The sequence below is a fragment of the Capricornis sumatraensis genome, chromosome 21, assembly GCF_032405125.1.
Source record: "Capricornis sumatraensis isolate serow.1 chromosome 21, serow.2, whole genome shotgun sequence".
NCBI classification, from domain to species: Eukaryota; Metazoa; Chordata; class Mammalia; order Artiodactyla; family Bovidae; genus Capricornis; species Capricornis sumatraensis.
This window is the reverse complement of record NC_091089.1, coordinates 51,384,512-51,411,608: the sequence shown is the minus strand read 5'-3', so window position 1 is coordinate 51,411,608 and position 27,097 is coordinate 51,384,512. Positions and strand designations below refer to the sequence as shown.

At 38.9% G+C, this 27,097-nt stretch overlaps 1 protein-coding gene across 2 annotated transcripts in view; it reads left to right on the top strand.

Moving 5' to 3' along the window:
* The window catches only part of DYM (dymeclin), a 391,990-nt gene that overhangs the window by 303,314 nt on the left and 61,579 nt on the right, over positions 1-27,097 (top strand). For both annotated transcript variants that reach the window (XM_068994002.1, XM_068994001.1), the window contains 2 exons: positions 9,353-9,535; positions 26,327-26,440. In XM_068994002.1, coding sequence (XP_068850103.1) covers positions 9,353-9,535; positions 26,327-26,440 — 297 coding nt within the window. The remainder of the gene's footprint in view (positions 1-9,352; positions 9,536-26,326; positions 26,441-27,097) is intronic.

Here is a 27,097-nt window from a genome sequence, read left to right as displayed (position 1 = left end):
GCGTGGGATCCTAGTCCCAACCTCCAGTGTTAGGTTTTGGTTTCTGTCCCTTCAACCAGAATGGATCTTTGCCTAGGTCCTTGGGGTAAGAGGGTTATTGTTTCTTATTCAGGAGCAGTTGGGTTTTGTTCCTACTTCTCCCCTAGAAACAGTGAAAATTTGCATTTGCTCTAGACTAAAAGGGTTTGCTCCTCCAATAGCTTAAGGCTTTTGCTTAGCATGAGAAGAAAGTCTGGGAAGGAGCAGAGTCTTGGTGCCTGCCTGCAGATGCAGCTGGTCACCTTCTGCAAGCTTGAGCCAAATGGAGGGGCTCCTGAGCGGCTGGTGGAGGCCGGTGGAAGAGAACTTTGGGATGAGTGCAGACTCCACTGGATCTGAAGCTCTCGCTTTGCAGACTGACAGACTAGACCACACTGAGCGGTTAAGATTCATTAAAATTGTGGCTGATTTCTTCTTACCCACTTCTGTGAAGACCACCTCTTCTGCCTGTGCTTGGCCAAAAGCGACGGAGTACTTGTCTTCCTTCCTTCCTTAGAGGGGCTTGTCCCTCTTGGAAATTCATTTCTCTTGATTGCCTTGCAGAATCATTCTCTTAAGAAGATGGCCTTAAGAAGACTTTTGACTATTAAATTATCTGGCTATTCCTCCTTGTTACGGTAGGAGATGGCATTCTTTGCCACTTTCCACATCCTTAGCAGAAGTCAATCTGGGTCTCTTAGTGCTTCCCTACGTTGCCCAAAGTGCCCATTTGTTTTATATTTGAGACCCAGAAAGTGACTTGTCCAGTCGATAGCAAAACTGAGACAAGAACCCATGTTAGAGCTTCTCTCTATTAACTTGTAGCTACCTCTTTTTTTCCTTTTTCCCTTTTTTAAACATCAGAGCTGCAGCTCTCTTACGTGTGATGCTTTACTGCCTTTCTTAGCATCACCCATCCTTCTCCCCAAGAAAGAATGAAAAAAGAACACCAAGCGTCTTAGGTCTCTGATGTTTGTGTGAAATCCCTAACCTAGAGTTTAGCGATTATTTTCCTTCTATGCATTAACAATATCAAAGATAATTAACAAATACTGCAAAAAAGTGAGTTTTTGAAGAATCAGTAGATTCCCTGGTTTAGAGACTGACTGTTTTCAAACTTAGCCCTATGCATTTTTATTATTCTCAAACAAACTTATTCTCAAAGTTTGTTTGTTTTGTTTTTTCCCTTTCCAAGTGAACAGTGACACTTAGGTGCCACAGTAATCTGAAGTAAATTCTAAATTTTACTGAAGTTTGAGGTCACCGTAAAGATTTTTCTACTATGAGTTAACATTTTTGGTTAGTCTAATAAAATTTGCTTTCTGAATTCAGTATTTTCTGCATTCTTTATGGAAATTAAGACTTGAGACTAGGAAGGGATTTTTAAAATCTCACAAGCACTTATTTTCACAAATAAAAAACTGCAACTTGGGTTAAGTGGCTCCTTAAACTCACATAGCTAGTTACCGGCAGAATTGGGATGGAGCTGGGACTCTCATATCTCAAAGTGGGGTGATAGGAAGCACTCATTAAACTGTCAAAGTCATTTTTAAAAAAGCAATACATCTTCCTCGAGAATTATTTTACTTAGATGTTACTTTTATAGGATCTGGAAGGCCATTGGTTTTATAATAAACAATGTATTTTGGAGAAGAGTAGGCGTGAATACTAATCCTTAATATAAAACATTGCTGTTTCAAAAAACATTATCTGTTTATTTGGCTGTGTCAGGTCTTGGTTGCGGCACCCCGAATCTTCACTGTGTCCTGAGGGATCTCTTGTCGTGGCACTCAGGTTCTCCAGCTGTGGCACGCTGGGTCCAGAGCGTGCTCACTCAGTAGCTGTAGCACTCTGCCTTGGTTGCTCTGTGGTATGTAGGATTTTAGTGACCCGACCAGGGATAGAACCCGTGTTCCCTGTGTTGCAAAGTGGATTCTTAACTACTGGAGCACCAGGGAAGTCCCAAAACATTGCATTTTTAAGAACAAAATGGAAAACTCCAAGCTCAGGGGCCTTCTTTCATGGTCCAGTGGTTAAGACTCTGCACTCCCAGTGCAGGGGGCCCGGGTTCGATCCCTGGTCAGGGAACTAAGATCCTGCATGCTACATGGCATGGCCTAAATGAATTAATTAATTATATTTCCTTGTTTAAAAAAAAAGCTCCCTGTGTGCTTCCTCTCTTCTGCCAGCGGGAGGGCCGGGGGAGGGGTGAGAAGCACAGTTCCGGCCCCCAGTGCTTCCCAGTGTGAGTAGCCAGCTAAGGTAGATGCTTGTGGGGGGCTGCAGCCTAGCTCGATTTCAATCCGCACATTTCTTTTTTGGAGTTCTCTGGCTGTTTTCCGGGTGTGCAAAAACATGTAAAGTTAACCCATGTCCCCGGGCAGTCACCGTTATCTTGCTTTCCCGCCACCAGTAAGCATGCTGTAAATAACAGGCTTCCCAGGATTCTAGTTTAGGCTCATGTGCCACATTCAGACCCTGCCCAAGGGATGAAGAAAACGACCGCCTCATTTTACCCAAGACAGTGGTGCCAGAGCTCAAGCCTTCCCCCGCCCCCGCACCCCCCGCCCGCCGCATTATTAATGTTTCACATCATTTCCTCTGGGCGCAGGATTATTCTTCAGCTGTAATTCTATATGTAGTAGAAAGCTAGTTCTTGCTGTCAGAATCTCGATATTCTGGGACAATTCCAGTTCTGGCTGGAAATAGCATGGTCACAAAGCTTTTCAGCAATGTGTGCCAGTGAATTTTAACAACAGAGAAATAGCAAGATTCCATCACTGAATGACTGGCTTTGAAGGCCATTTGCACGTTAACTTTAAAAGCGTCTTTCCTGTAGCTTCCGCCCTACTCTCCCCCACTTTGGCCAAGTCCCATTAATTTTGTTGAAGGTTTTTATTTTCTGCTGAAAATGCAGGAAATTTAGACAACTCTCTTGGAATCCCCCCAAAACTAATACAAACAAGATACATATGCTTCTCTTAAGGAAACTAAAAATAAATGATTTGAAACTATTTAACTGTATAAATTCCCTCTTAAAAGAAAAAGGAAGTTTATATAACGAAGCAGCTCTGACTGCTGTTGACAGAGTAAGGTGCTCCCACAGCTGCCAGCTTGTCCATTTGACATGAATTCACTACTTAGCACAGATCATGTTCACTGTTCATTACCAGCATGTACAAAACCATCAGAAACATCTGAAAAGGGGGCCATTTTCTCAAGGCCCTTATATTTACATTTGAGATTTTCTGCAATAAAATAAGCCTGGCCTTTTTTTTTTGAGAAGAAAGTCTGTTTGACGTGGGATCCATTCCTGGCATGGAAGTTGTATGTACTAAAAAGAAAATACCATGAATGAAAAAGACACAATATTCTCCACGTATTTTGCTACTCTACCAATGAACCATCTGATTTTATCTCTGACAGAGCTAATTTTGGTTAGTTTTTGGAAATCTGTCTTTTAAAAAAAAGAAAACATGTCTTTTTTAAAAACTTTATTTTATTCCATAAATGTAATTTGTACACTTCCCTAACGGACTAGTTTTGTAAATTAATAAAAGTGGGATTTAGCACATATCTAAAGCTAAGAGATGTGATTCTTTGCACTTATAACATTTGCATTAATTTATCCACTTTGGAAAGGCAGTTATCTTTACGGTCTTTCTGTAACAGTATTTAAAATTTAAATGATTTATAGAGTTACATGTTAAAATAGGTATTATCAGAAAATTATAATCAATCCCTAATTTAAGCTTATTTTAAATTTCTGAATTACATTTAATTTCTCATTTTTGTTTTGTAATTGTTTTGCAACATTAAAATACACAGTATGCTTTCTAGTGTGAGTGACAATATGGCAAAATATGATATTGTATAAAATGTCTTTGCTCTAGCTCCTGTGATTATATTTTCAGTCAATTTTAGTAATGTCAGAAAAACTTTATGTTCTTGACATTTAATTTATAAATCTGCAGCTGAAAATAATCTTTGAACGATAGCATTAGAATTAGAACTTGTCACAGAAACAGTAAAAAAGAATTAAAATACCTAGTAATTCCTTTAAGTATATGAGAATTAGTATAACTTCTAAGGAGCCTCAGTCAGACTGATGAATGTAAGTTGAAACCTAATGTGGAGTATACTTACTGAGGTAGTTTCCAGTTTATACTTTACCCGACTTGGGGATAAAATAAATGATCAGTAGTTTGGTTTGGGTTTAAATGAGCAGGTACCTGTTTGGGGGTTGAGTATATTAACCTGTTTGTTGCTGCAAATTACTTAATGAAATATCAAGAATGAATTATCAATATGTTTGAAAGCAGAAAGTGTAAGCTATGAATAGGTAATTCATTTTTTATATTTAAGTGTAATATATTAGGACTTAAGGGTCCTAATACATACAACATATATATATATGTATATATATATATGTCATATGTAACATAAATGGGTACAAAATACTTAGGAACATGAAATTCTGCAGAAAGCTAATGTTTTGACTTATGTTACTATGATAGTCATACCGTCTCACTGGGTTGCTCTTAGATGAGAGAAATTTGAGAGAAAATTCTGAACTCAAAGTTCCTTTCTCCTCTTTTTCTAATTCAAGTAGCAATGTAAGATGAAAACACAATCGAGAGAACTATAATCAGTTATGTTGTCGGTTCCCAATATGAAGGCTAATCCCTTTTCTTTGCTCCAAACACATAAAAGTAATAGATGAACCATAACTAGAAAAAAACCTTGAAACCATATAGCCACACCCTAAAATGAGAGAGGTAACTTCTTGATCAACAAGGAATAGTAAAAGCACTCGAAGCAGATCGCAGGGTCTGAACCAGTGAGGCTGCCAAGTTTCTTGTCTGGAAGGAGGCAGGAGTGGCTGGGAGCTCAGCTGCTGCAAGGCAGGCACAGCACTCAGGGGCCCTTGGGAAGCAGCATGGTAGTGCTGGGTTCCCTGCTAGAAACTAAGAGGTAGAATAGACCCCTTACTGAAAAGAGCCTGAGTAGAGGCACTAGTGATGACCCTTAAGTTCTGTGTGTAGGGAGGTGGGAAGACCCAGAACCAGCCTCACTCTGGAATCTTGAGCCTATTGTGAGGGGATGTGGCTTGATGACAGACCTTGCTTATCCTGCCTTTAATGTGATTGCAGGGCAGCAGCCCTGATAAACCAACGATGAGACCTCGTTTCAGACTGGGAGCTCTAGAAAGCTACTGCATGACCTGTAGGCTTGGGGGATTAAGCCATACTAAGTGAGCCTACATAACCAAAATTCCAAAGTATATGCTAAAATCTAACTTAATACTAAGAAAGACAGCCAACATAGTCATGATCATGTTTAAGGTAAGTTTATCCAAAGAGAAGCAAAAATTAATAGGATAATTTTGAAAGTACTCTTAAGTATTTTTAATATCCTCAAAGATAGATGAAGGATATAGTATTTATTAAGAAGAATAAATAAATATAAAATAAAAACGGTGAAATGAAACAAGAACATGACTCAGAACTATTTCATTAGAAAGCTTAGAATGAAAAATATAGTCATTAGATATGAAAGCTCAGTAGACAAATTCTAAACTGGGCAGTATCAAAGATGGTTAGTAAATTGTAAGATAATGAGAAAAATTATCCAAATTATCTTTATGGAAGAGACTAGGTTGTCAGATGGAAAGAACACTCTGAATACTAAGCAGGATAAATAAAGATAAATCAACACTGAAACACATGGTTGTGAAACTCAAGAATGTTAAAGAATGAAAAGTAAATCATAAAGGCTATCAAAAAGCTTTTCCACAGGGCAACAGTAGTTAGGTTTGTATAATAAACTGCTCAAAGCCAAAAACAGATGCCAGAATAAAGTGAACAAGTATCTTTAAAGTGTGTAAGGAAGTAACTAATTCTATACCCAGATAAAATATAAGCGTGAATGTAATATAAAGACATATTTCAACCACGCTAGGACTGAAAGAGTTTATTATCTATAGACTTCACTGAAAGCACTATTAAAGGATGTACTTCAAATAGAAGAAAAGTTTACCTGTAGAGAAGCGGAATGCAAGAATTAGTGGCGTGCACTGAAATCCATATGTAAAGTTAGTTAACCACTGACTTTTTGTTCAGGTGCTCAGTCCTGTCCGACTCTTTGTGACCCAATAGACTGCAGCATGCCAAGCTTCCCTGTCCTTTACCATCTCCCGGAGTTTGTTCAAACTCACATTCATCGAGTCAGTGATGACATCCAGCCATCTCATCCTCTGTTATCCCCTTCTCCTTCTGTCTTCAGTCTTTTCCAGCATCAGAATCTTTTCCAGTGAGTTGGCTCTTCACATCAGATGGCCAAAGTATTGGAGTTTCAGCTTCAGCATCCGTCCTTCCAGTGAATATTCAGGATCAGTTTCCTTTAGGATTGACTGGTTTGATCTCCTTGATTTCCAAGAGACTCTTAAGAATCTTCTCCAGCACCACAGTTCTAAAGAATCAGTTCTTCAGTGCTCAGACATTTTTATTTTCCAGCTCTCGCATCTGTACAGGACTACCAGAAAAACCATAGCTTTGACTATATGGACCTTTGTAGGCAGAGTAATGTCTCTGTTTCTTAATACGTTGTCTAAGTTTGTCATAGCTTTTCTTCTAAAGAGCAAGTGTATTTTAATTTCACAGCTGCAGTCACTGTCCACAGTGATTTTGGATCCCAAGAAAATAAAGTCTATCACTGTTTTCATTTTTTCCCCAACTATTTGCCATGAAGTGATGAGACTGGATGCCATTATCTTCGTTTTCCGAATGTTGAGTTTTAAGCCAGATTTTTCACTCTCTTCTTTCACTTTTATCAAGAGGCTCTTTAGTTCCTCTTTGCTTTCTGCCATAAGGGTGGTATCATCTACATATCTCAGGTTATCAATATTTCTCCCTGCAATCTCGATTCCAGCTTGTGCTTCACCCAGCCCAGCATTTCACATGATGTACTCTGCATATAAGTTAAATAAGCAGGATAACAGTATACAGCCTTGACATACTCCTTTCCCAGTTTTGAACCAGTTTGTTATTTCATGTCCGGTTCTGTTGCTTCTTAAGCTGCATGCAGATTTCTCAGGAGACAAGTAAGGTAGCCTAGTATTCCCATCTCTGAAGAATTTTCCAGTTTGTTGTGATCTCTACAGACTCTGATGCTGGGAGGGATTGGGGGCAGGAGGAGAAAGGGACAACAGAGGATGAGATGGTGGATGGCATCACCGACTCGATGGACATGAGTCTGAGTGAACTCTGGGAGTTGGTGATGGACAGGGAGGCCTGGCGTGCTGCGATTCATGGGGTTGCAAAGAGTTGGACACGACTGAGCAACTGAACTGAACTACAGTCAAAGGCTTCAGTGTAGTCAGTGAAGCAGAAGTAGATGTTTTTCTGGAATGATCTTGCTTTTTCTGTGATCCATTGGATGTTGACAATTTGATCCCTGGTTCCTCTGCCTTTCCTAAATCCAGCTTGTACATCTGGAAGTTCTCAGTTTACATGCTGTTGAAGCTAGCTTGAAGGATTTTCAGCATTAACATTGCTAGCATGTGAGATGATTGCAATCGTGTGGTAGTTTGAACATTATTTGGCATTTTCCCTTCTTTGAGATTGGAATGAAAAGTGGCCTTTTTGAGTACTGATTTTCTAAAAACCAATTTGTGGGTTTTTTAAAAAACATGAAATTAAAAACCTAAGCAACTGTAACAAAACAGGGAAGAATGGGGTCAGCACCTTGCTGTTCAAGAAGTTAAAGTGTGTTAACCTCCTTTAATCTTGTTCAGGAGGTAAAAAGCAGTATTTTATCTATTTTTTTAAATTTACTTATTGGTTACAGTGGGTCTTTGTTATTGCGTATGGGTTTTCTCTAGTTGCGGTGAGCAGAGGCTGTTCTCTACCTGCAGTGGCTTCTCTTGTTATGGAGCAGGATTTTAGAGCACGTGGGCTTCAGTAGTTGCAGCTCACGGCCTCTAGGGTGCGGGCTCAGAAGTTGTGGCACACAAGCTCTGCTGCTCCTCCGCAGCATGTGGGATCTCCCGCATGCTGGAAGCCGGGTCTCCTGTATTGGCAGGTGTTTCCTATCCACTGGGCCGCTTTATCCCTTGGACGTTGTTCTTACTTTCCTTTTTTCTGTCCCGTAAATGTTGATTTGTTGCTGGATGTTGCTCTTAATACAAGTGGAGGAAAATTATATGGAAATAAGTATACCTTTTTGTGTGCTAGATGGGGGTGGTAAACTTTTCCACCAGCGTCCAGATAGTAAATATTTTTTATTTTGTAAGCCGTGTAGTCTTAGATGTGAAATGTATTTTTCCTAATAATAATAGCCATTCCTACTTTATTTTGATTAATAGTTCATGGTATATCTTTTTCCATTCTTTTACCTTCAATCTAACTTTATTTAAAGTGAGTTACATTGGAAGTTTCTTGTAGATAGCATATAGTTGCATCATGTATTTTTTATCCACTCTGTCATTGTTCAGATTTTAATTACTATAATCTCTTTGTATGGATTTGCTCTAGATACTTTACATATATAGCTTACATAATTTGCCACATCTAGTAGTGTTGACATTTTCCCAATTCAAATGAGAGGTAGAAAGTATCCTCTCTTTAAATTCCTTTGCTCTCCCTGATTTATAATATAATTGTCTTAGGTGTTCCTTTGCCTCCATTGAGAACCACATCAGTGTTAAAATTTTTGCCCCAACTGTCAAACATAATTTAGAAAACTCAGAAGGAGGAAAGTGTCATATTCACCTATGTTTTTGCCTTCCATTGTTCTTTCTTTCAAGAGATGTGTTGATTACTTACTTTGAATTTTGCTCTTATTAACTATTTCACATTCAGATTCCCAAAGACTATTAACTCCCAGGAAACAGAAACAAAACATTAGGCTGTTTATCTGTAAATATGAGCATTGAATGACAGTGCAGAAAAGTGAGGTCATATTCCGAATTAGAAACTCTTCTTGGAGTTGATAAGACCCTACTATCACTTTATATTGAGCAAGTTTAGTGATGTAGAGTGGTACACTGATAAGAGTACAGATTAGGATCTATTAATCAAAGCTCCAGATTTTCTTCTAGATTGGCAAGTAATTTATTAATGTGAAATTTATGATTATCACCATATTTAGTTCAAAAGTTATAACTCAAATCCTTTAAACTTAATTCTAAAAATTCTTGACAAAAATAATCTTGAGTTCTTGTGCATGATCTTTCCAGTGCTGTTATAATTGTAAAGCAGTTGCCCTCATTCTAATTAATTCTATGTCAAGGAGGAAAATACTGACTCTTACGGGGATTTTCTTTCTTTATCAGGCACAAGACCTAAATGTCATTGAAGAAGTGATTCGAATGATGTTAGAGATTATCAACTCCTGCCTGACAAATTCTCTTCATCACAATCCAAACTTGGTATATGCACTTCTTTACAAACGAGATCTTTTTGAACAATTTCGAACTCATCCTTCATTTCAGGATATCATGCAAAATATTGATTTGGTAAGTGTAAATGGAGATATTTACTGTTATTCTTTTTTAAACAGAGAAAGTTTAACAAAACTTGGAAAAAAAAACCTACAATAGTCTCTTGAACGTTAACTGTATTTGCCATCTGTTCTAACAATTGTCACCTTCCACATGTGTGTATGTGTTATATACAGACACATATATATATAATGCACATATATGTCTTTAGGAGAATCAAGATTATATTTTATATCTTAATAGTTCTGGATTCTGCTATTTTTACTTAACACATTTTCCTGTGATATCAATTCTTTGAAAATCTCACATTTTAATAACTGTATAACCTATATTTCATGGATCACAGCCTTGTCATGGCATGTCAAAGGGGCTTGAAGCTATGAGCCACTCTGTGCCAGGCCACCCAAGAGGAACAGGTCATAGTGCAGAGTTCTGACAAAACGCAGTCCACTGGAGGAGGAAATGGCAACCCACTCCAGTATTCTTGCTGGAGAAACCCATGGACATATGAAAGGGCAAGAAGATTTGACACCAGAAGCTGAGCCCTGCAGGTCGGAAGGTGTCCAGTATGCTACTGGGGTAGAGTGGAGGGCAGTTACCAACAGCTTCAGAAAGAAGGAAGCGGCTGGGCCAAAATGGAAACAACCCTCATCCTGTGCTGTAAAGAACATATTTCTTAGGAACCTGAAATGTTAGGTCCATGAATCATGGTAAATTGGATGTGATCAAGCAGGAGATGTCAAGAATGGACATTGACATCTTAGGAATCAGTGAACTAAAATGGATGGGAATGTGAATTTAATTCAAATGACTGTTATATCTACTACTGTGGGCAAGAATCCCTTAGAAGAAATGAAATACCCCTCATAATCAACAAAAAAGTGAAACGCAGTACTTGGGTGCAACCTCAAAAACAATAGAATGATCTCAGTTCATTTCCAAGGCAAACCATTCAACATTACAGTAGAAGTCTATGCCCCAACCACTGATGCTGAAGAAGGTGAAACTAACTGGTTCTATGAAGACCTACAACAATTTTAGAAGTAACGCCAAAAAAAATGTCCTTTTTGTCATAGGGGATCACAATGCAAAAGTAGGAAGTCAAGACATGCCTGATGGACAGGTAAGTTTGGCCTTGGGGTACAAGTTTGGCCTTGGGTAACACTGTATGGGAACCAGTGACCAGAACCAAAGGAAAAGAAATGCAAGAAGGCAAAGTGGTTGTCTGAGGAAGCTTTACAAATAGTTTAGGAAAGAAGATAAGCAAAAGGCAAAGGAGAAAGGAAAAGATAATACCAACTGAATGCAGAGTTCCAGAGAATAAAAAGGAGAGATAAGAAAGCCTCGTTAGGTGAACGGTGCAAAGAAATAGAGGAAAACAATAGAATGGGAAACACTAGAAATCTCTTCAAGAAAATTGGAGATATCAAGGGATATTTCATGCAAAGACAGACATGACAAAGAATAAAAATGGTAAGGACCTAACAGAAACAGAAGAGATTAAGAAGTGGCAGGAATACACATTCAGTTCAGTTCACTCGCTCAGTCATGTCCGACTCTTTGCGACCCCATGAATCGCAGCACACCAGGCCTCCCTGTCCATCACCAACTCCTGGAGTTCACTCAGACTCACGTCCATCGAGTCAGTGATGCTATCCAGCCATCTCATCCTCTGTCGTCCCCTTCTCCTCCTGCCCCCAATCCCTCCCAGCATCAGAGTCTTTTCCAATGAGTCAACTCGTTGCATGAGGTGGCCAAAGTACTAGAGTTTCAGCTTTAGCATCATTCCTTCCAAAGAAATCCCAGGGTTGATCTCCTTCAGAATGGACTGGTTGGATCTCCTTTAGAACTATACAAAAAAACATCTTACTGACCTGGTTAACCACATTGGTGTGGTCACTCACCTGGAGCTGGACATCCTGGAATATGAAGTCAAATGGGCCTTAAGTGGCAAAATTCCAGCTGAGCTGTTTCAAATCCTAAAAGATGATGCCATTAAAGTCAATATGTCAGCAAGTTAGGAAAACTCAGCAGTGGCCACAAGATTGGAAAAGATCAGTTTTCATTCCAATCCCAAAAAAGGGCAATGCCAAAGAATGTTCAAACTCCCATGCACTTGTGCTCATTTCACATGCTAGCAAGGTAATGCTCAAAATCCTTCAGTTAGCTTCAGCAGTATGTGAACCGGGAACTTCCAGATGTACAAAATGGATTTAGAGAAGACAGAGGAACTAGAAATCAAATGGCCAGCACTGATTGGATCATGGAGAAAGCAAGGGAGTTCCAGAAAAACATCTACTATTGCTTTATTGATGACCTTGAAGCCTCTGTGTGGATCACAACAAACTGGAAAATTCTTAAAGAGTTGGAAATACCAGACCACCTTACTTGTCTCCTGAGAAACTTGTATGTGGGTCAAGAAGCAAAAGTTAGAACCAGACATGGACCAATTGAATGGTTCAGAATTGGGAAAAGAATATGACAAGACCATATATTGTCATCCTGCTTATTTAACTTCTCTGCCTAGTACATCATGCAAAATGCGGGGCTGGATGAATCACAAGCTGGAATCAAGGTTTCCAGGAGAAATATCAACAACCTCAGATATGCAGTTGATACCACTCTAATGGCAGAAAGCAAAGACGACCTAAAGAGCCTCTTGATGAGGGTGAAAGAGGAGAGTGAAAAACCTGGCTTAAAACTCAACATTCAAAAAACTAAGATCATGGCACCTGGTCCCATCACTTCATGGCAAATAGATGGGGGAAAAGTGGAGACAGTGACAGATTTAATTTTCTTGGGCTCCAAAATCACTGCAGACAGTGTCTGCAGTCATGAAGTTAAAAGACGCTTGCTCTTTGGAAGGAAAGCTGTGACAAACCTAGACAGTGTATCAGTTTGCTGACAGAGGTCCTCATAGTCAAAGCTGTGGTTTTTCTGGTAGTCATGTACAGATGTGAGAGTTGGACCATAAATAACTCTGAGCACAGAATTGATGCTTTCAAATTGTGATGCTGGAGAAAACTTGAGAGTCCTTTGGACTGCGAGGAGATCAAACCAGTCTTTCCTAAAGGAGATGAACCCTGGATACTCGTTGGAAGAACTGTTACTGAAGCTGAAGTTACAATACTTTGGCCACCTGATGCAAAGAGATGACTCTTTGGAAAAGACACTGATGCCGGAAAGATTGAGGGCAGGAGGAGAAGGGGACAGTTGAGAGAGAGATGGTTGGATAGTATCACCACTCAATGGACATAAATATGCTCTGGGAGACAGTGGAGGACAGAGGAGCATGCTACAGTTCATGAGGTCACAAAAAGTCAGACACAATTTAGCGACTGAACAACAATAACCTGTATTATGGAGGTCCTAAAATATGTTAACCCTTACCCCATTATTGCTTATTTGATTGTTTCTAATATTTTGTAATTAATTCATAATTAACAGTTTCTAAATAAATTATAGCTCACCTTTTTTAGTTCTGTTGTTGATGTAGTCTTAAAACTGGAATTGTACTAGTTTTTACTGTCAGAGGTGTCTATATTTTCAAGATTCACCCCATGTCAAATTGCTGTCTAGATGTATTGTACAGCTAATGTATCTGTATATCATCTCCTACTTCTGCAAGTGATCTATGAGAGGAAATACCTCACTATAGTTTTACAGCTTTGAGTATTATATTTATTTTAGCATTTGCTATTTTGTATTAAAAATGGTATTTCATTATTGTTTTAAATTTTTATTTCTTTCATAATTAGTGTGAGTGAACATTTTTCACAGTTCTGTGGACCTTCACTTCCTGTTCTTTTTAAAAAGATTTTTCTGCTAAGCCTTCTATTGCTATATTAATGTTTCCCAGTTCAATTTGATTCCGCAGATATTTGTTGTATAGCTCATCAGGTTCACAGTTGCTGTGCACAAGAGGAAGGTGAAGAACTACCATCCCTGTCCTTGTTTTACTTATATTTGTTGTTGTTCAGTCACCCAGTCATGTCCAACTCTTTGCCACCCCCATGAACTGCAGCATGCCAGGCCTCCCTGTCCCTCACCATCTCCCGAGTTTGCCCAAGTTCATATTTATTGCATCGGTGATGTCATCCAGCCATCTCATTCTCTGACGCCCTCTTCTCCTTCTGCCCTCAATCTTTCCCAGCACTGGGGACTTTTCCAATGAATCAGCTATTTGCATATCATTTACTTAAATTTAGGAAGATTTTAAATAATTATTGCTCAAATATAAATATATACAGTTATTTCCATCATGACTGAGCACAGGTACATACCTTCCTCCAGGGTATGCACCTCATAGTGAAATTGCTGCATAACATGGACCATTTCCTTTGTGTGCTCTGCTAAGTTGCTTCAGTCGTGTCCGACTCTATGCAAACCTATGAACTGTAGCCCACCCAGGCTCCTCTGTCCTTGGAATTCTGCAGGCAAGAATACTGGAGTGGATTCCCATTCCCCTCTCCAGGGGATCTTCCCAACTCAGAGATCAAACCGCGTCTGTTACGTCTGACCTGCATTAGCAGGCCGATTTCTTTACCACTAGTGCTACCTGGGATGCCACCGTTTTACTCTTTGACCAGTGGTATGTAGGATTCCTGTTGCTTCACATCCTCGTGGACCTTAGTTTTGTCAGTTTTGTAACAGCACCTCACTGTGGTTTTCACTTGGGTTTCCTCGTGTGATGCCTAGGCAAGCCTTTTGCCAGTTTTTCTGCTAAGTTATATATCTTTATGTAGATTCTTTGTTCTAGTTATGTTGTTAGGCCTGTCTTCATTATGTTTTGCAAATATCCAGTCACTAACACAAATACAAACTTTCTGACATAACTTTAAAACTCCTCTCAGTATAGTCAGACATCTAGTTCTCAGTCCTATTCTTTTCTTGGAGAACTGCTTCCAGCCCTAGCCATGTTGGACTCTGGTTCTCCTGCCCAACTGCGGAACATTCTGAGAATTTCCCTCAGCTGTCCCTTTGGTTGGTCTTGGCTCCTGTGAAGTCCTCTTTCTTGGTTTACTGCTTCAGATTGGTAGAGCTTACACTACTGTAGCCTTCTGGAAAAGGGTATATGTGAGATAGGTTTTTTATTTTTTTAGTTTCTAATATCTTAAAATGTTTTTCTTCTTTTTTACTACATGACTGTTGTCTTAGGAAGCTTTGGGGGGATCTCTCTATTATTGTGTCCTGAAACTTCATGATTTGCTGTGCCGTGGTCAGTTGTGTTTGGTGCTTAGAGGGTCCTTTTAGTCTAGAGACTCATGCTCAGAGCTTTCAAATACTCATTGAATTATTTCTTCCTGGTTGTTTCTCTGTCTCCTGCTATTTCCTCTCTTTGAAACTTTTATGAGAAAGATGGCCATTTCTTTTCAAGCCCCTTCATGTTGGTATCACTAAGTATTATTTCTTAGATCCAGTTTCCTCATATTAAGAGTCCTCCAAGCTCCTGACTGGGGTCTGTGCATCCATCTGTGAGGGTTTTAAAAGCTGAGGTAGAAAGAGACTGCCTAATATTGGGGTTGGGGAAAAGAGGGTGAGAGTGACCTCTAAGGTGTAAACTTCCTGGCTTCTTCCAGAATAACAGCAATATATAGATGGACGCATGGACTCTGGTCACATTTAAGATATTTAAGAATAGTTCTATCCATTCTCATAAGCCAAGTAGATTAATTTTTGCTCATCCCATTAGAGTCTTGTGTACTTGTTTGTACTTAATTGAAACCAGCTTTGAACTATAACCAAGCTCCCATTCCAGACTCTTAACACATAAATTCTGTGAGTTGCTAAATACTCTGGAATCACACAATTACGCTGACTTTAGTTGAGTTTAACTACCACTATGTATACTCTTGCAGATCTGTTCATTGATTTGCTCCATATCACTGCTGTGTAATGATTGCTGGTAAACAGAAATAAAAACTAAAACTCTTAACTGTCAGTTTAGTTAGTGTTTTCATGGACTTTCCTTAAGCTGCCTCAACTATATACCTAACAGTTGCAGCTATAGCAGGTTATTTTGCCATTCACACCCTTGTCATTTTCCTGAACTACTATCAGTATTATTTAGATTTCATTAACAAAACTGGGGCAGCTGAGAACCATTGTCATCTTTTCAGTTAGAATAAAGCTGAAACATCATTTCAAATGAGCATGGTTATATCTTAAAGTTAGACTTGACATTTAAGGTCTGTAATTAAATTCTCACCATTATGAACAGGTATGTAGATATATTGATATTTAGGATGTGTGATAGCATCCTCAGGCCACTTCTCAAATATTTCTTCTCTGGCCCCATATCCTTCTCGTTAAGTCTGGGTTTAACCAGAAGAGCATCTCCATTTAAAACTGACAAGTATTGTTAATAGGATCGTGAAACAAATGGTTATCCGAGACACATAAATCACAGCTTATCCCTACCTTTTTCTGTTGGCTAGATTCTTTTTGACAACTCGGTAGTCTAGTTTATGCTCCAAGAATGCATGTTAGTGTCTGTGCTACAATGAGAAAACCCAGGCACCAAGAGATCTTTCAGTTCAGTTCAGTCACTCAGTCGTGTCCGACTCCTTGCGACCCCATGAATCACAGCAAGCCAGGCCTCCCTGTCCATCACCAACTCCCGGAGTTCACTCAGACTCATGTCCACCGAGTCGGTGATGCCATCCAGCCATCTCACCCTCTGTCGTCCCCTTCTCCTCCTGCCCCCAATCCCTCCCAGCATCAGAGTCTTTTCCAATGAGTCAACTAACTCTTCGCATGAGGTGGCCAAGGTACTGGAGTTTCAGCTTCAGCATCATTCCCTCCAAAGAACACCCAGGACTGATCTCCTTTAGAATGAACTGGTTGGGTCTCCTTGCAGTCCAAGGGACTCTCAAGAGTCTTCTCCAACACCACAGTTCAAAAGCATCAATTCTTCGGCACCCGGCTTTCTTTGCAGTCCAACTCTCACATCCATACATGACTACTGGAAAAACCTTGACTAGACGGACCTTTATTGGAAAAGTAATGTCTCTGCTTTTCAACATGCTGTCTAGGTTGGTCATAACTTTTCTTCCAAGGAGTAAGCGTCTTTTAATTTCATGGTTGCAGTCACCATCTGCAGTGATTTTGGAGCCCAAAAAAATAAAGTCTGACACTGTTTCCACTGTTTCCCCATCTATTTGCCATGAAGTGATGGGACCAGATGCCATGATCTTCGTTTTCTGAATGTTGAGCTTTAAGCCAGCTTTTTCACTCTCCACTTTCACTTTCATCAAGAGGCTTTTTAGTTCCTCTTCACTTTCTGCCATAAGGGTGGTGTCATCTGCATATCTGAGGTTATTGTTATTTCTCCTGGCAATCTTGATTCCAGCCTGTGCTTCTTCCAGTCCAGCATTTCTCATGATGTACTCTGCATAGAAGTTAAATAAGTAGGGTGACAATAGACAGCCTTGACGTACTCCTTTTCCTATCTGGAACCAGTCTGTTGTTCCATGTCCAGTTCTAACTGTTGCTTCCTGACCTGCATATAGGTTTCTCAAGAGGCAGGTCAGGTGGTCTGGTATTCCCATCTCTTTCAGAATTGTCCACAGTTTATTGTGATCCACGCAGTCAAAGGCTTTGGCATAGTCAATAAAGCAGAAGTAGATGTTTTTCTGGAACTCTCTTGCTTTTTCCATGATCCAGCGGATGTTGGCAATTTGATCTCTGGTTCCTCTGCCTTTTTGAAAACCAGCTTGAACATCTGGAAGTTCACGGTTCACGTATTGCTAAAGCCTGGCTTGGAGAATTTTGACCATTAGTTTACTAGCATGTGAGATGAGTGCAATCATGTGGTAGTTTGAGCATTCTTTGGCATTGCCTCCATGGAAAAAGTAGAGTCTACTTTTTCCCTGGGAGAGTCTCCAGGAAGTGCAGTCCCTTCTCTGACCCCAGTTCTCAAAGAAACTATCCAGAAAGGAGAGTTTCTGGATAGGAAAGGCAGAGCCTTTCTTACTTCTTTTAATAGTATATTGCTCATAGCAGTCTTAACAATCACAGTGTTGAGAGGAAATCAATTTTCTTTATGAAGACAAACTTTACAGGCTAGCTTGTAGCTAAAAAGCCACTTCTGGAGATTTCCTGGCAGTTCAGAGTTTAGGACTTTACACTTCCGTTGCAGGGGGCACAGGTTTGATCTATAGTCAGAGAACTAAGATGCTCCAAGCCACATGGTGCAACCAAAATAAAGTGAAAAGCCAGTTCTCTCCAGCCTATTCATGCATTTGTCCAAATTCATTTCTAGTTCTTGCTAGTACCATTTTGGGGAGTAAAATACTGAGATTACAATTCATTGTGCATATGAGTAAAAGGTTCAACAAAACCCTTTTCTCTGTTACATGGGAAATTGGCCTGGGTTTGTCTGTTTTTAGCTCTGTTCCTTGGAAATCTGTTGAAGGTAGAATGTCAGCTGTGTTAATTCAGTAATACTGCTGTGATAAAATGAGAATATAATAAAATGACATTTGGTTGGTAAGTTGAGTCTGGGCTAGAAGGACTATAGCTTTGGGCTTCCCTGAGTGAAAAAAAACCTCACAGCCAGGCATGTCCTTTTCAGGGACCTAGAAGCTGAGAGTGTCACAAAGGGCATTGGTTTCTGCTTGGTATCTGGCTTCTCAGCTTGGGTGGCTTTTGGATCTGCCCACTGTAGTCCTTTCTCTCACATCGGCACTATCATTTGAGGGTCCAGAGCCTTGCCCTGAGACTACTATGAGCATTCCCAGCAAAAACAAAAGCCTGTGACTGTGCTGTTCACATTCTCTTTTTCTTGATCTTGTATCGTTTTAAATTAATCTGATGTGAACTGTAGCCTATTATACTTTTTTTTTATTTTAAAAACATTTTATTGTAAAAAATTTCAAATGTATACAAAGTAAACAGAATGGCTGTTATACTCTTGAGTCTCTTGATGTCTAACTGGAACTACGAATTCCACTTAGGAAAGGGCATTGCAGTACTAAAATAATATCTTCTTAGGGTACTTATAAATAATCTCTTTCACGTTCCAGGGTGGAGAATATCCTGCTTTTTCCAAGATGTATCCAGATCTTTGAATTATAGAACTATCCAATATATCCTTTTTTAACTTCCATATTTCTAACCTGTGTCAGCCTAATTGTTTTTAGTCTGCCCTATGGCACACTCCTCCCCTTTCTATCATAACTGTTACCTTTCTCTGGACCTCTCTGATTTCAGTTTCTTTCTTCTTTCCTTCTTGTCATTTTTCTCCTTTTATCCTTTCCTTCCTTCCATCCTCCCTCCCTCTCCCCACTTTCCACCCTTGTTTTCTTCCTCTGGATAGTCACTTGAATTGTGTACAACATATGTCAGATAAACTATATCTGTGGTGTATTGGAAAGAAATGTTTTCCCTGTAATTACCAATACCTCTTTTCATAATAACCCATTTTTTCTCTTTCTTTCTGCTAAAAGACTAACTCAAAATTTATTTTTTCCTATGTTCGTAACTGTAATCAGTGATGGATGATCATGTTTTAACACATTGTTTGGATTATTTAGTGTTAAATGTTTAAACCACATCAAAAGCCATTTGTTCCTTTTCTGTTAATCATTAGCACTGCTAGCTTTATAGTGTGCTTGCTGAGCATTTATATGTATTATGTCTTTTAATTTTCATTAAAAAACAAACTTGTGAGGTATATTTGATTTTAATTTTCAGTTGCAAATAAAGAAGCCAGCTTAGAAAGATTTAAGTTGCTCATGATCACACATTCAGAACGTGATAAAGCCAGAACTCAAACCAAGGTAGTTTGATTAAAAAAAACAACCTTGTTTATAATCATCTTGCCTGATTGCTATCACCATTCACTAAAAGTTCCTCCAGTTTCTCATTGATTTGCCTATTCACTACCTGAAAAGGTCTGAAAACAAACCTGGAAATTTACTTTCTCCTTCTAACTTCCAGTGATGTCAAATCAGTCTTTACTCCATGGGTAAAGTAACCAGCTATTGAAACTTTAAAAATAACCCTAAAGGACCATATTTTTCTTGAAGGACATGAAAGAACCATGCAAAGGACTTAACCTAGATCCATTTGAAGCTTAGTCTCCTTTGGAAGAAGCAAAAAGCAGAGTCAAGGTGAAGAAATAGAAGGGCCCTCACTGTTTTTCTCACAGTATATAAGCAAATAGAAATAAAAGCGGAGTGATAAACTAGATTTATATCCTGCCCTTGTCACCAGAATGGACTGCTTATTGACACTGCAACTGTATTCAGTGAAAAATGCAACCTCAGGGTAAACATTTGCCTCTGTGCTGTTGTGCACGTCTTAAAACTAGATAAATATATGCCTAAACATTTTTTGAGTCTCTATTAAATGCTGGGAATAAGACTTAAGTAGCTTTACATATATTACCCTTTTATTCCTCTTAAACCACTAAACTAGTTACTATTATCTCACTTTACAGGTAAGGAAACCAACAGGCTTCCTAGGTGATTTTTAACACAGATCTCCACCTAAGAATCATCCTCTTAGGGAATTCCCTGGCCAGTGGTTGGGACTCAGCACTTTCACTGCCAGGCCTCAGGTTCAATCTCAAGTTGGGGAATTAAGATTCTTCAAGCCACACAGCACAGCCAAAAAATAAATAAATAAATAATAGAGTTATCCTCTTAAATAATGATCACATTTGCATAGAGCTTTATCACTGAGGGTTATTTGCATATGCCTATCTCACTTGACCCATAAATTATCCCCATGAGGGAGGCAGAGCAAGGCTTCAGAGGTGAAATTGTTGGTTCAACGTCACTTAGCTAGTAATCACTCAGCCTTTAATCCAGGTCTTCTCATTATAAACTCCATATTTTCAGCATTCACTTGGATAAACCTAAATAAGATTCTAAATGAGCAGATTTTCCAACAACTTTTTGTTGAATACTGTCATCCAAAATAGTGTTGGGCATGCTGGAAATTCATTCAAAATCATTTTAAACTTTTTACATATTTTGAAAAGAATGCCATGATAAAGATATAAATAACATTTCCACTTTTTGCCTCTTTCAGCACTTTACCTTCTCCTGCCCTCGCCTAAATGCTCCTGAAATCTTGGCTTAAGCAAACCGTTGCTATTTCTTCTTTCATGGAGTTAACCTTGAAAAGTATTGGTAGAGGAGACTATGAATCTACTGTTATTTTTAGCTGACAGGCAGTTGAGAGTTGATATTTTTTATTAAGACATTAAGCAATAGTGAATGTCTGAGATAGGAGTGACTAACTTTGGAGTACTTTTAACTTCTGCAGAAGGAGCTATACATGTGCGTTTCAGGTAGCCAGATTATTATTAGCCACTAGCACATAGCCTCTGCATCTAACTCATAAGATGATATGATCTGGCTGAATTCAAGCAACAGGACAAAACAGAAATACCACACCAAACAGGAGAGGGCATGAAAGAAATGTCATGGCTGACTGTAAGTAGAGGACAGAGACAGTGAACAACAATAGTTTTGTGGTATGGTAAAGGCAAGAACTGTTTTTGTCTCTGGACAGTGTAAAATTTATACTAGATTTTCCAGGTCTGGAAATACAGAAAACCTAGTTGCCTTAGCACATTTCAGTTGCCTGTATAACAGTTCCACAAATGTTAAACAAGGTTAAATGAGAATTCATTATTTTCTTCCAAAAAAAAAAAAAAATCAAACACAAAATGAATCAACTTTTTCTTCTGCAGTGTTCCTTAGCTCTGTAAATGACATCAATATCTACGAGTTGCTGTGTCAAAAAAAAAAAAAGATTGAGGAAAAATGAGTACTATTGGGAATAGGATTGTAGAATTACAGATATAAAGAGTGAAGTCAGAGAGGACCTCTCTGAGAAGTTACATTTGAGCTCAGACTTGAAAGAAGTAGAAAGCAAGTTGTACAGATACCTGGAATCAGTTAGGGGGAAGGTTGGGGGCATGTCTGTGTTTCCCTCTAGAACAAAAGGGAGACATGCTTACTGACCATTATAAGAGTTTGTGTTCCCTAAGCTCAGAATTCTCTTCCTATAATATAACCCACTGCATTTGCAGGGGTCATCTGTTCGTCTTGAAATCACCTTGTGCAGCCCCACTGACACCAATGGACAGATCATTCAGATAGAAAATCAGTAAGGAAACATTGGCCTTAGATGGCACTTTAGACCAAATGGACTTAATAGATTATATAGAGAATATTTTTTCTAAAGGCAGTAGAATATTCTTTTCTAGAGCACATTGTACTCTCCAGGATAGACAGCATACTAGGTCACAAAACAACTCTAAGTAAATTTAAGAAAACTGAAACTATATCAAGCATCTTCTCCAACCAGAGTACTATGAGACTCCAAATCAATCAGAAGGAAAAAAATTGCAATAAACATGTGGAGGCTAAACAATTTGCTGCTAAACAACCAAAGAGTCACTGGAGAAATCAAAAAGGAAATTTTTTTAAATCCTGGAAACAAATGAAAATGTAAATGATCCTATGACTTGTGATCCAAAATCTATGGGATAAAGCAAAAACAATTCTAAGAGGGTAGTTTCTGACAATACAAGCCTATTTCAGGAAACAGGAAAATTCTCAAATAAGTAACTGAAATAGAGACTGAAAAAAAAATATATAGTAAAGATTAGTGGAACTGAGACTTGATTCATTGAAAAGATAAAAAAAATTGGTGAACCTTTACCCAGATTTAGCCAGAAAAAAAGAGGGCCTATATCATGATGGTGTGATCACTAATCTAGAGCCAGACATCCTGGAATGTGAAGTCAAGTGGGCCTTAGAAAGCATCACTACGAACAAAGCTAGTGGAGGTGATGGAATTCCAGTTGAGCTGTTTCAAATCCTGAAAGATGATGCTGTGAAAGTGCTGCACTCAATATGCCAGCAAGTTTGCAAAACTCAGCAGTGACCACAAGACTGGAAAAGGTCAGTTTTCATTCCAATCCCAAAGAAAGGCAATGCAAAAGAATGCTCAAACTACCGCACAATTGCACTCATCTCACATGCTAGTAAACTAATGCTCAAAATTCTCCAAGCCAGACTTCAGCAATACGTGAACCGTGAACTCCCTGATGTTCAAGCTGGTTTTAGAAAAGGCAGAGGAACCAGAGATCAAATTGCCAACATCTGCTGGATCATGGAAAAAGCAAGAGAATTCCAGAAAAACATCTCTTTTGCTTTCTTGACTATGCCAAAGCATTTGACTGTGTGGATCACAATAAACTATGGAAAATTGTGAAAGAGATGGGAATACCAGACCACCTGACCTGCCTCTTGAGAAATCTGTATGCAGGTCAGGAAGCAACAGTTAGAACTGGACATGAAACAACAGACTGGTTCCAAATAGGAAAAGGACTGCGTCAAGGCTGTCTATTGTCACCCTGCTTATTTAACTTCTATGCAGAGTACATCAGGAGAAACGCTGAACTGGAAGAAACACAAGCTGGAATCAAGATTGCCGGGAGAAATATCAATCACCTCAGATATGCAGATGACACCACCTTTATGGCAGAAAGTGAAGAGGAACTCAAAAGCCTCTTGATGAAAGTGGAGAGTGAAAAAGTCGGCTTAAAGCTCAACATTCAGAAAACGAAGATCATGGCAACTGGTCCCATCACTTCATGGGAAATAGATGGGGAAACAGTGGAAACAGTGTCAGACTTTATTTTGGGGGGCTCCAAAATCACTGCAGATGGTGACTGCAACCATGAAATTAAAAGACGCTTACTCCTTGGAAGAAAAGTTATGACCAACCTAGATAGCATATTCAAAAGCAGAGACATTACTTTGCCGACTAAGGTCCGTCTAGTCAAGGCTATGGTTTTTCCTGTGGTCATGTATGGATGTGAGAGTTGGACTGTGAAGAAGGCTGAGTGCCAAAGAATTGCTGGTTTTGAACTGTGGTGTTGGAGAAGACTCTTGAGAGTCCCTTGGACTGCAAGGAGATCCAACCAGTCCATTCTGAAGGAGATCAACCCTGGGATTTCTTTGGAAGGAATGATGCTAAAGCTGAAACTCCAGTACTTTGGCCACCTCATGCGAAGAGTTGACTCATTGGAAAAGACTCTGATGCTGGGAGGGATTGGGGGCAGGAGGAGAAGGGGACGACAGAGGATGAGATGGCTGGATGGCATCACGGACTCAATGGACGTGAGTCTGAGTGAACTCCGGGAGATGGTGATGGACAGGGAGGCCTGGCTTGCTGTGATTCATGGGGTCGCAAAGAGTCAGACACGCCTGAGCAACTGACCTGAACTGCTATCAGGAAAATCAGAATCAAAAAAGAAGTTTCAACTGATACCACAGGAATACAAAGGATCATAAGAGATTGCTGTAAAAAGACTGTATGCCAGAAAAATGTACAACTTAGAAAGGGACAAATTCTTAGAAATGCACACTCTCCCAAAACTGAACCATGATGAAATAGAAAATATGACCAGACCAGTTACAAGTAATGAAATTGAATCAGTGATTTTAAAACCCTCAACAAGCAAAAATCCAAACCAAATGATTTCATGGGTGAAATCTACCAAACATTTAGAGAATTAATATCTATTTTTCTCACCCTATTTCAAAAATTACAGAGTAAGCACTTCTGAACTCACTCTGTGAGGCAGCATCATCCTGATACCAAAACCAGACAAAAACATCACAAAAAAAGAAAACTACAGGCCAACACCACTGATGAACATAGATGCAAAAATCCTCAACAAAATATTACCAGGCTGAATACAACAATACATTAAAAGGGTCATGCACCATGATCACATAGGATTTATCCCAGGGATGCAAGGATAGTTCCAAATCTGCAAATCATGTGATATACAACTTTAAAAACAAATTGAAGAATAAAAATCATATGATTATCTCAATAGATGCCGAAAACTCTTGACAAATTCACCATCCACTTACGATTAAAAACTCTCCACACAGTAGGTATGGAAGGAACATACCTCACATAGTAAAGGCAGTATATGACAGGTCCATACCTCATATTTATAGATCAGGAAACTCAGGTATGGAGATGTTAAATAACTTGCCTTAGTTTATAAGGAAAGCTGAGATTTAAATCTAAGCTATCTGACACCTGATAAGTGCTCCCAACCACTCCACAGTTCTACATCTGGAAGAAGTTGAGTGTCACATTGTTAGTAAGTATCACAAGCAAGACCCAAACTAGGCCTCTGACTCTTTGAGAAATTTGTAGTGTACACTACCATGATGTCTAAATCCATTTCCTTGTACATGTTTGATCTGTGTCTAGTCCCCCAGTTACATTGCATCTTTGTCCTTTTTACACATTGCATCATTTTTAAAGACACAAAATATCATCTATTTTCATATAAATTCTCTGAATATCTCTTCCACTGAATAAGTTGTCAAGGGTATCATCAGTGTATTGATTAAAACACAAAAACTTGAAGTACAACCAAAAATCAAAAAATATTTTCTCTGAATTTACTTATTTTACACATACAAAATGTCCATTTAAAAATAAAAAGACAATTATGATTTATAAAAATCAATTTCAGTACCTGCTGTGACTAAACTCTGTGAACAAAATTTTATCCCAGAATTCCCCTAAAGAGCTTAAAATCTGACTTGGAAAAAACAAGAGCCATAGGCACATGTTGAAAACCAACCTGTCATGGACAAAATAAGCAACTTGCAAAGGAGCTGGTGCCAGCAAACTGCCTGAGATAAAGAGACGATTTATTTGGAATCAACAGCAGTGTAGCCAGGCATTGGCTGCCTTTGTTTTCACTCACTGCCACCGTCTTTCAAGGCACAAGCTTGTTAAGGTTCTGGCTCTAGCTGGATCTCTGCTTTCCAGAATAAATCCATTTCAGTGGCATTTATGTCATATCATGCACCTTCCCCACTAGAATGGTTAGGAGAAAACTGATTGTGCCTTTGAACAATTAATATTTAGGAGAGTAATCCTGAAAGAAAATTTAGAAAAAAAATTGGAAATAATTCTTAGCAACTTAAAATATCTTACCTATAAAATAGAAAGCATGTAAATGGAAATACTCAACTTTTTAAACAATGTAAATTTTTATATTTTGCAGGTATCTCTTGTCTATAGTGTATAGTATAGCTCTTAAATAAAAAGTGACCCATGGTCATCTTGATTTATTAACATTGTGGTTTGTAAGTGATTTCCTAAGAAATGATGATATTCTTTTAGTTTTTAATGACAACTGTTAGGAGACAGTGTTATTTCCAGAATGTTACTGTCTTAGCATCTTGCTACATAGTTCATTCTGGCTGTGCTGTGACATGAAACCAAAAAAAGAAAAAAAAATTATAGTTTGCTGTTGATTTTCCCTGGTGATCAGAGATAAGAGTATTGTGGATAAATTAAATTGATAAATAATCCCCAAAACATCATTTTAGCCATTAGTTTCAAATTCCTTTCTTCCTAAGACTTGTTTTTACAGTTACTGTTAAGCCTCAATATTAACAGATTTTAAGCTTTGGCTTTCTCTTCCTGCCTTCTGATGAATGCTTCTCTCTAAATGAAATATAAATGCAAGGTGGGGTAGCACAAGAAAGCTCAGAATTGAGGAACCTACTTAATTCACAGAATGGATAATCAACCCTGAATATTAAGGGGATTGGCTCTGATTCAGCCATCAAACCCTTAATAGAGAGGACTGATTTAGGAGAGCGGGTGAGTTAAAAGCCAGGTCACTCTAAGAAGTGGAACAATGATCATTTGACTACCATGTGAGAAAGGCATCTACTGAAAATATATCTCATGTATCTACTTGTTTAAAAAAAATAACACTTTGCATTCCAGGTGATCACCTTCTTTAGCTCAAGGTTGCTGCAAGCTGGAGCTGAGCTGTCAGTGGAACGAGTCCTGGAAATCATCAAGCAAGGGGTTGTCGCACTGCCCAAGGACAGGCTGAAGGTAGGACTGGGAGAAGAAACATACTGTTGTATCTGTTGATGTAAATGTTATTGTCTGAGTAGGCTCTATTCAGAATCATACTACTTACCCAGCACTTGTGCTGGGAAAAGCTCTCTAAATATTGCCTACTCTCCTGTACACCGACATGCAGAGCTGTGATGAAAGATTCTGATAGTTTTCCAGAAGAAGTCGCAAAAGGACTCTTCACCACTGCATACATCTCCTATGAGTAACCGCTGCATAATACTATGCATAATACTTTATTCATAATACTATGAATAAAGGAGCACCTTATTTTTTAACCCACTGAAATAAATTCAGTCTTGTGTGTATCATCAGGGTTGATCGATAGGTGGTGTGGTGGTGATAGTGATGATGATCTGTTAGCTGCAGGGGTAGCTAGTACTTACAAAGTGTTTACTCAGTGCTTTTGGGGGGGTCTAAGTGTCTTATATATTAACTGATCAATCAATCCTCACAACAGCCCTTTGAGGTTAAGTAGTGTTAATCATCCTAATTTTCAGATGAGGAATCTGGTACAAAAATAGGTTAAGTAATTTACCCCAAGTCATACAGTTAGGGAATTAATGAACTAGGAGATCCATACCCCGGTCTTCGGCTCCCAAGTCCGTACTTGTAATCACCACATTATTCACT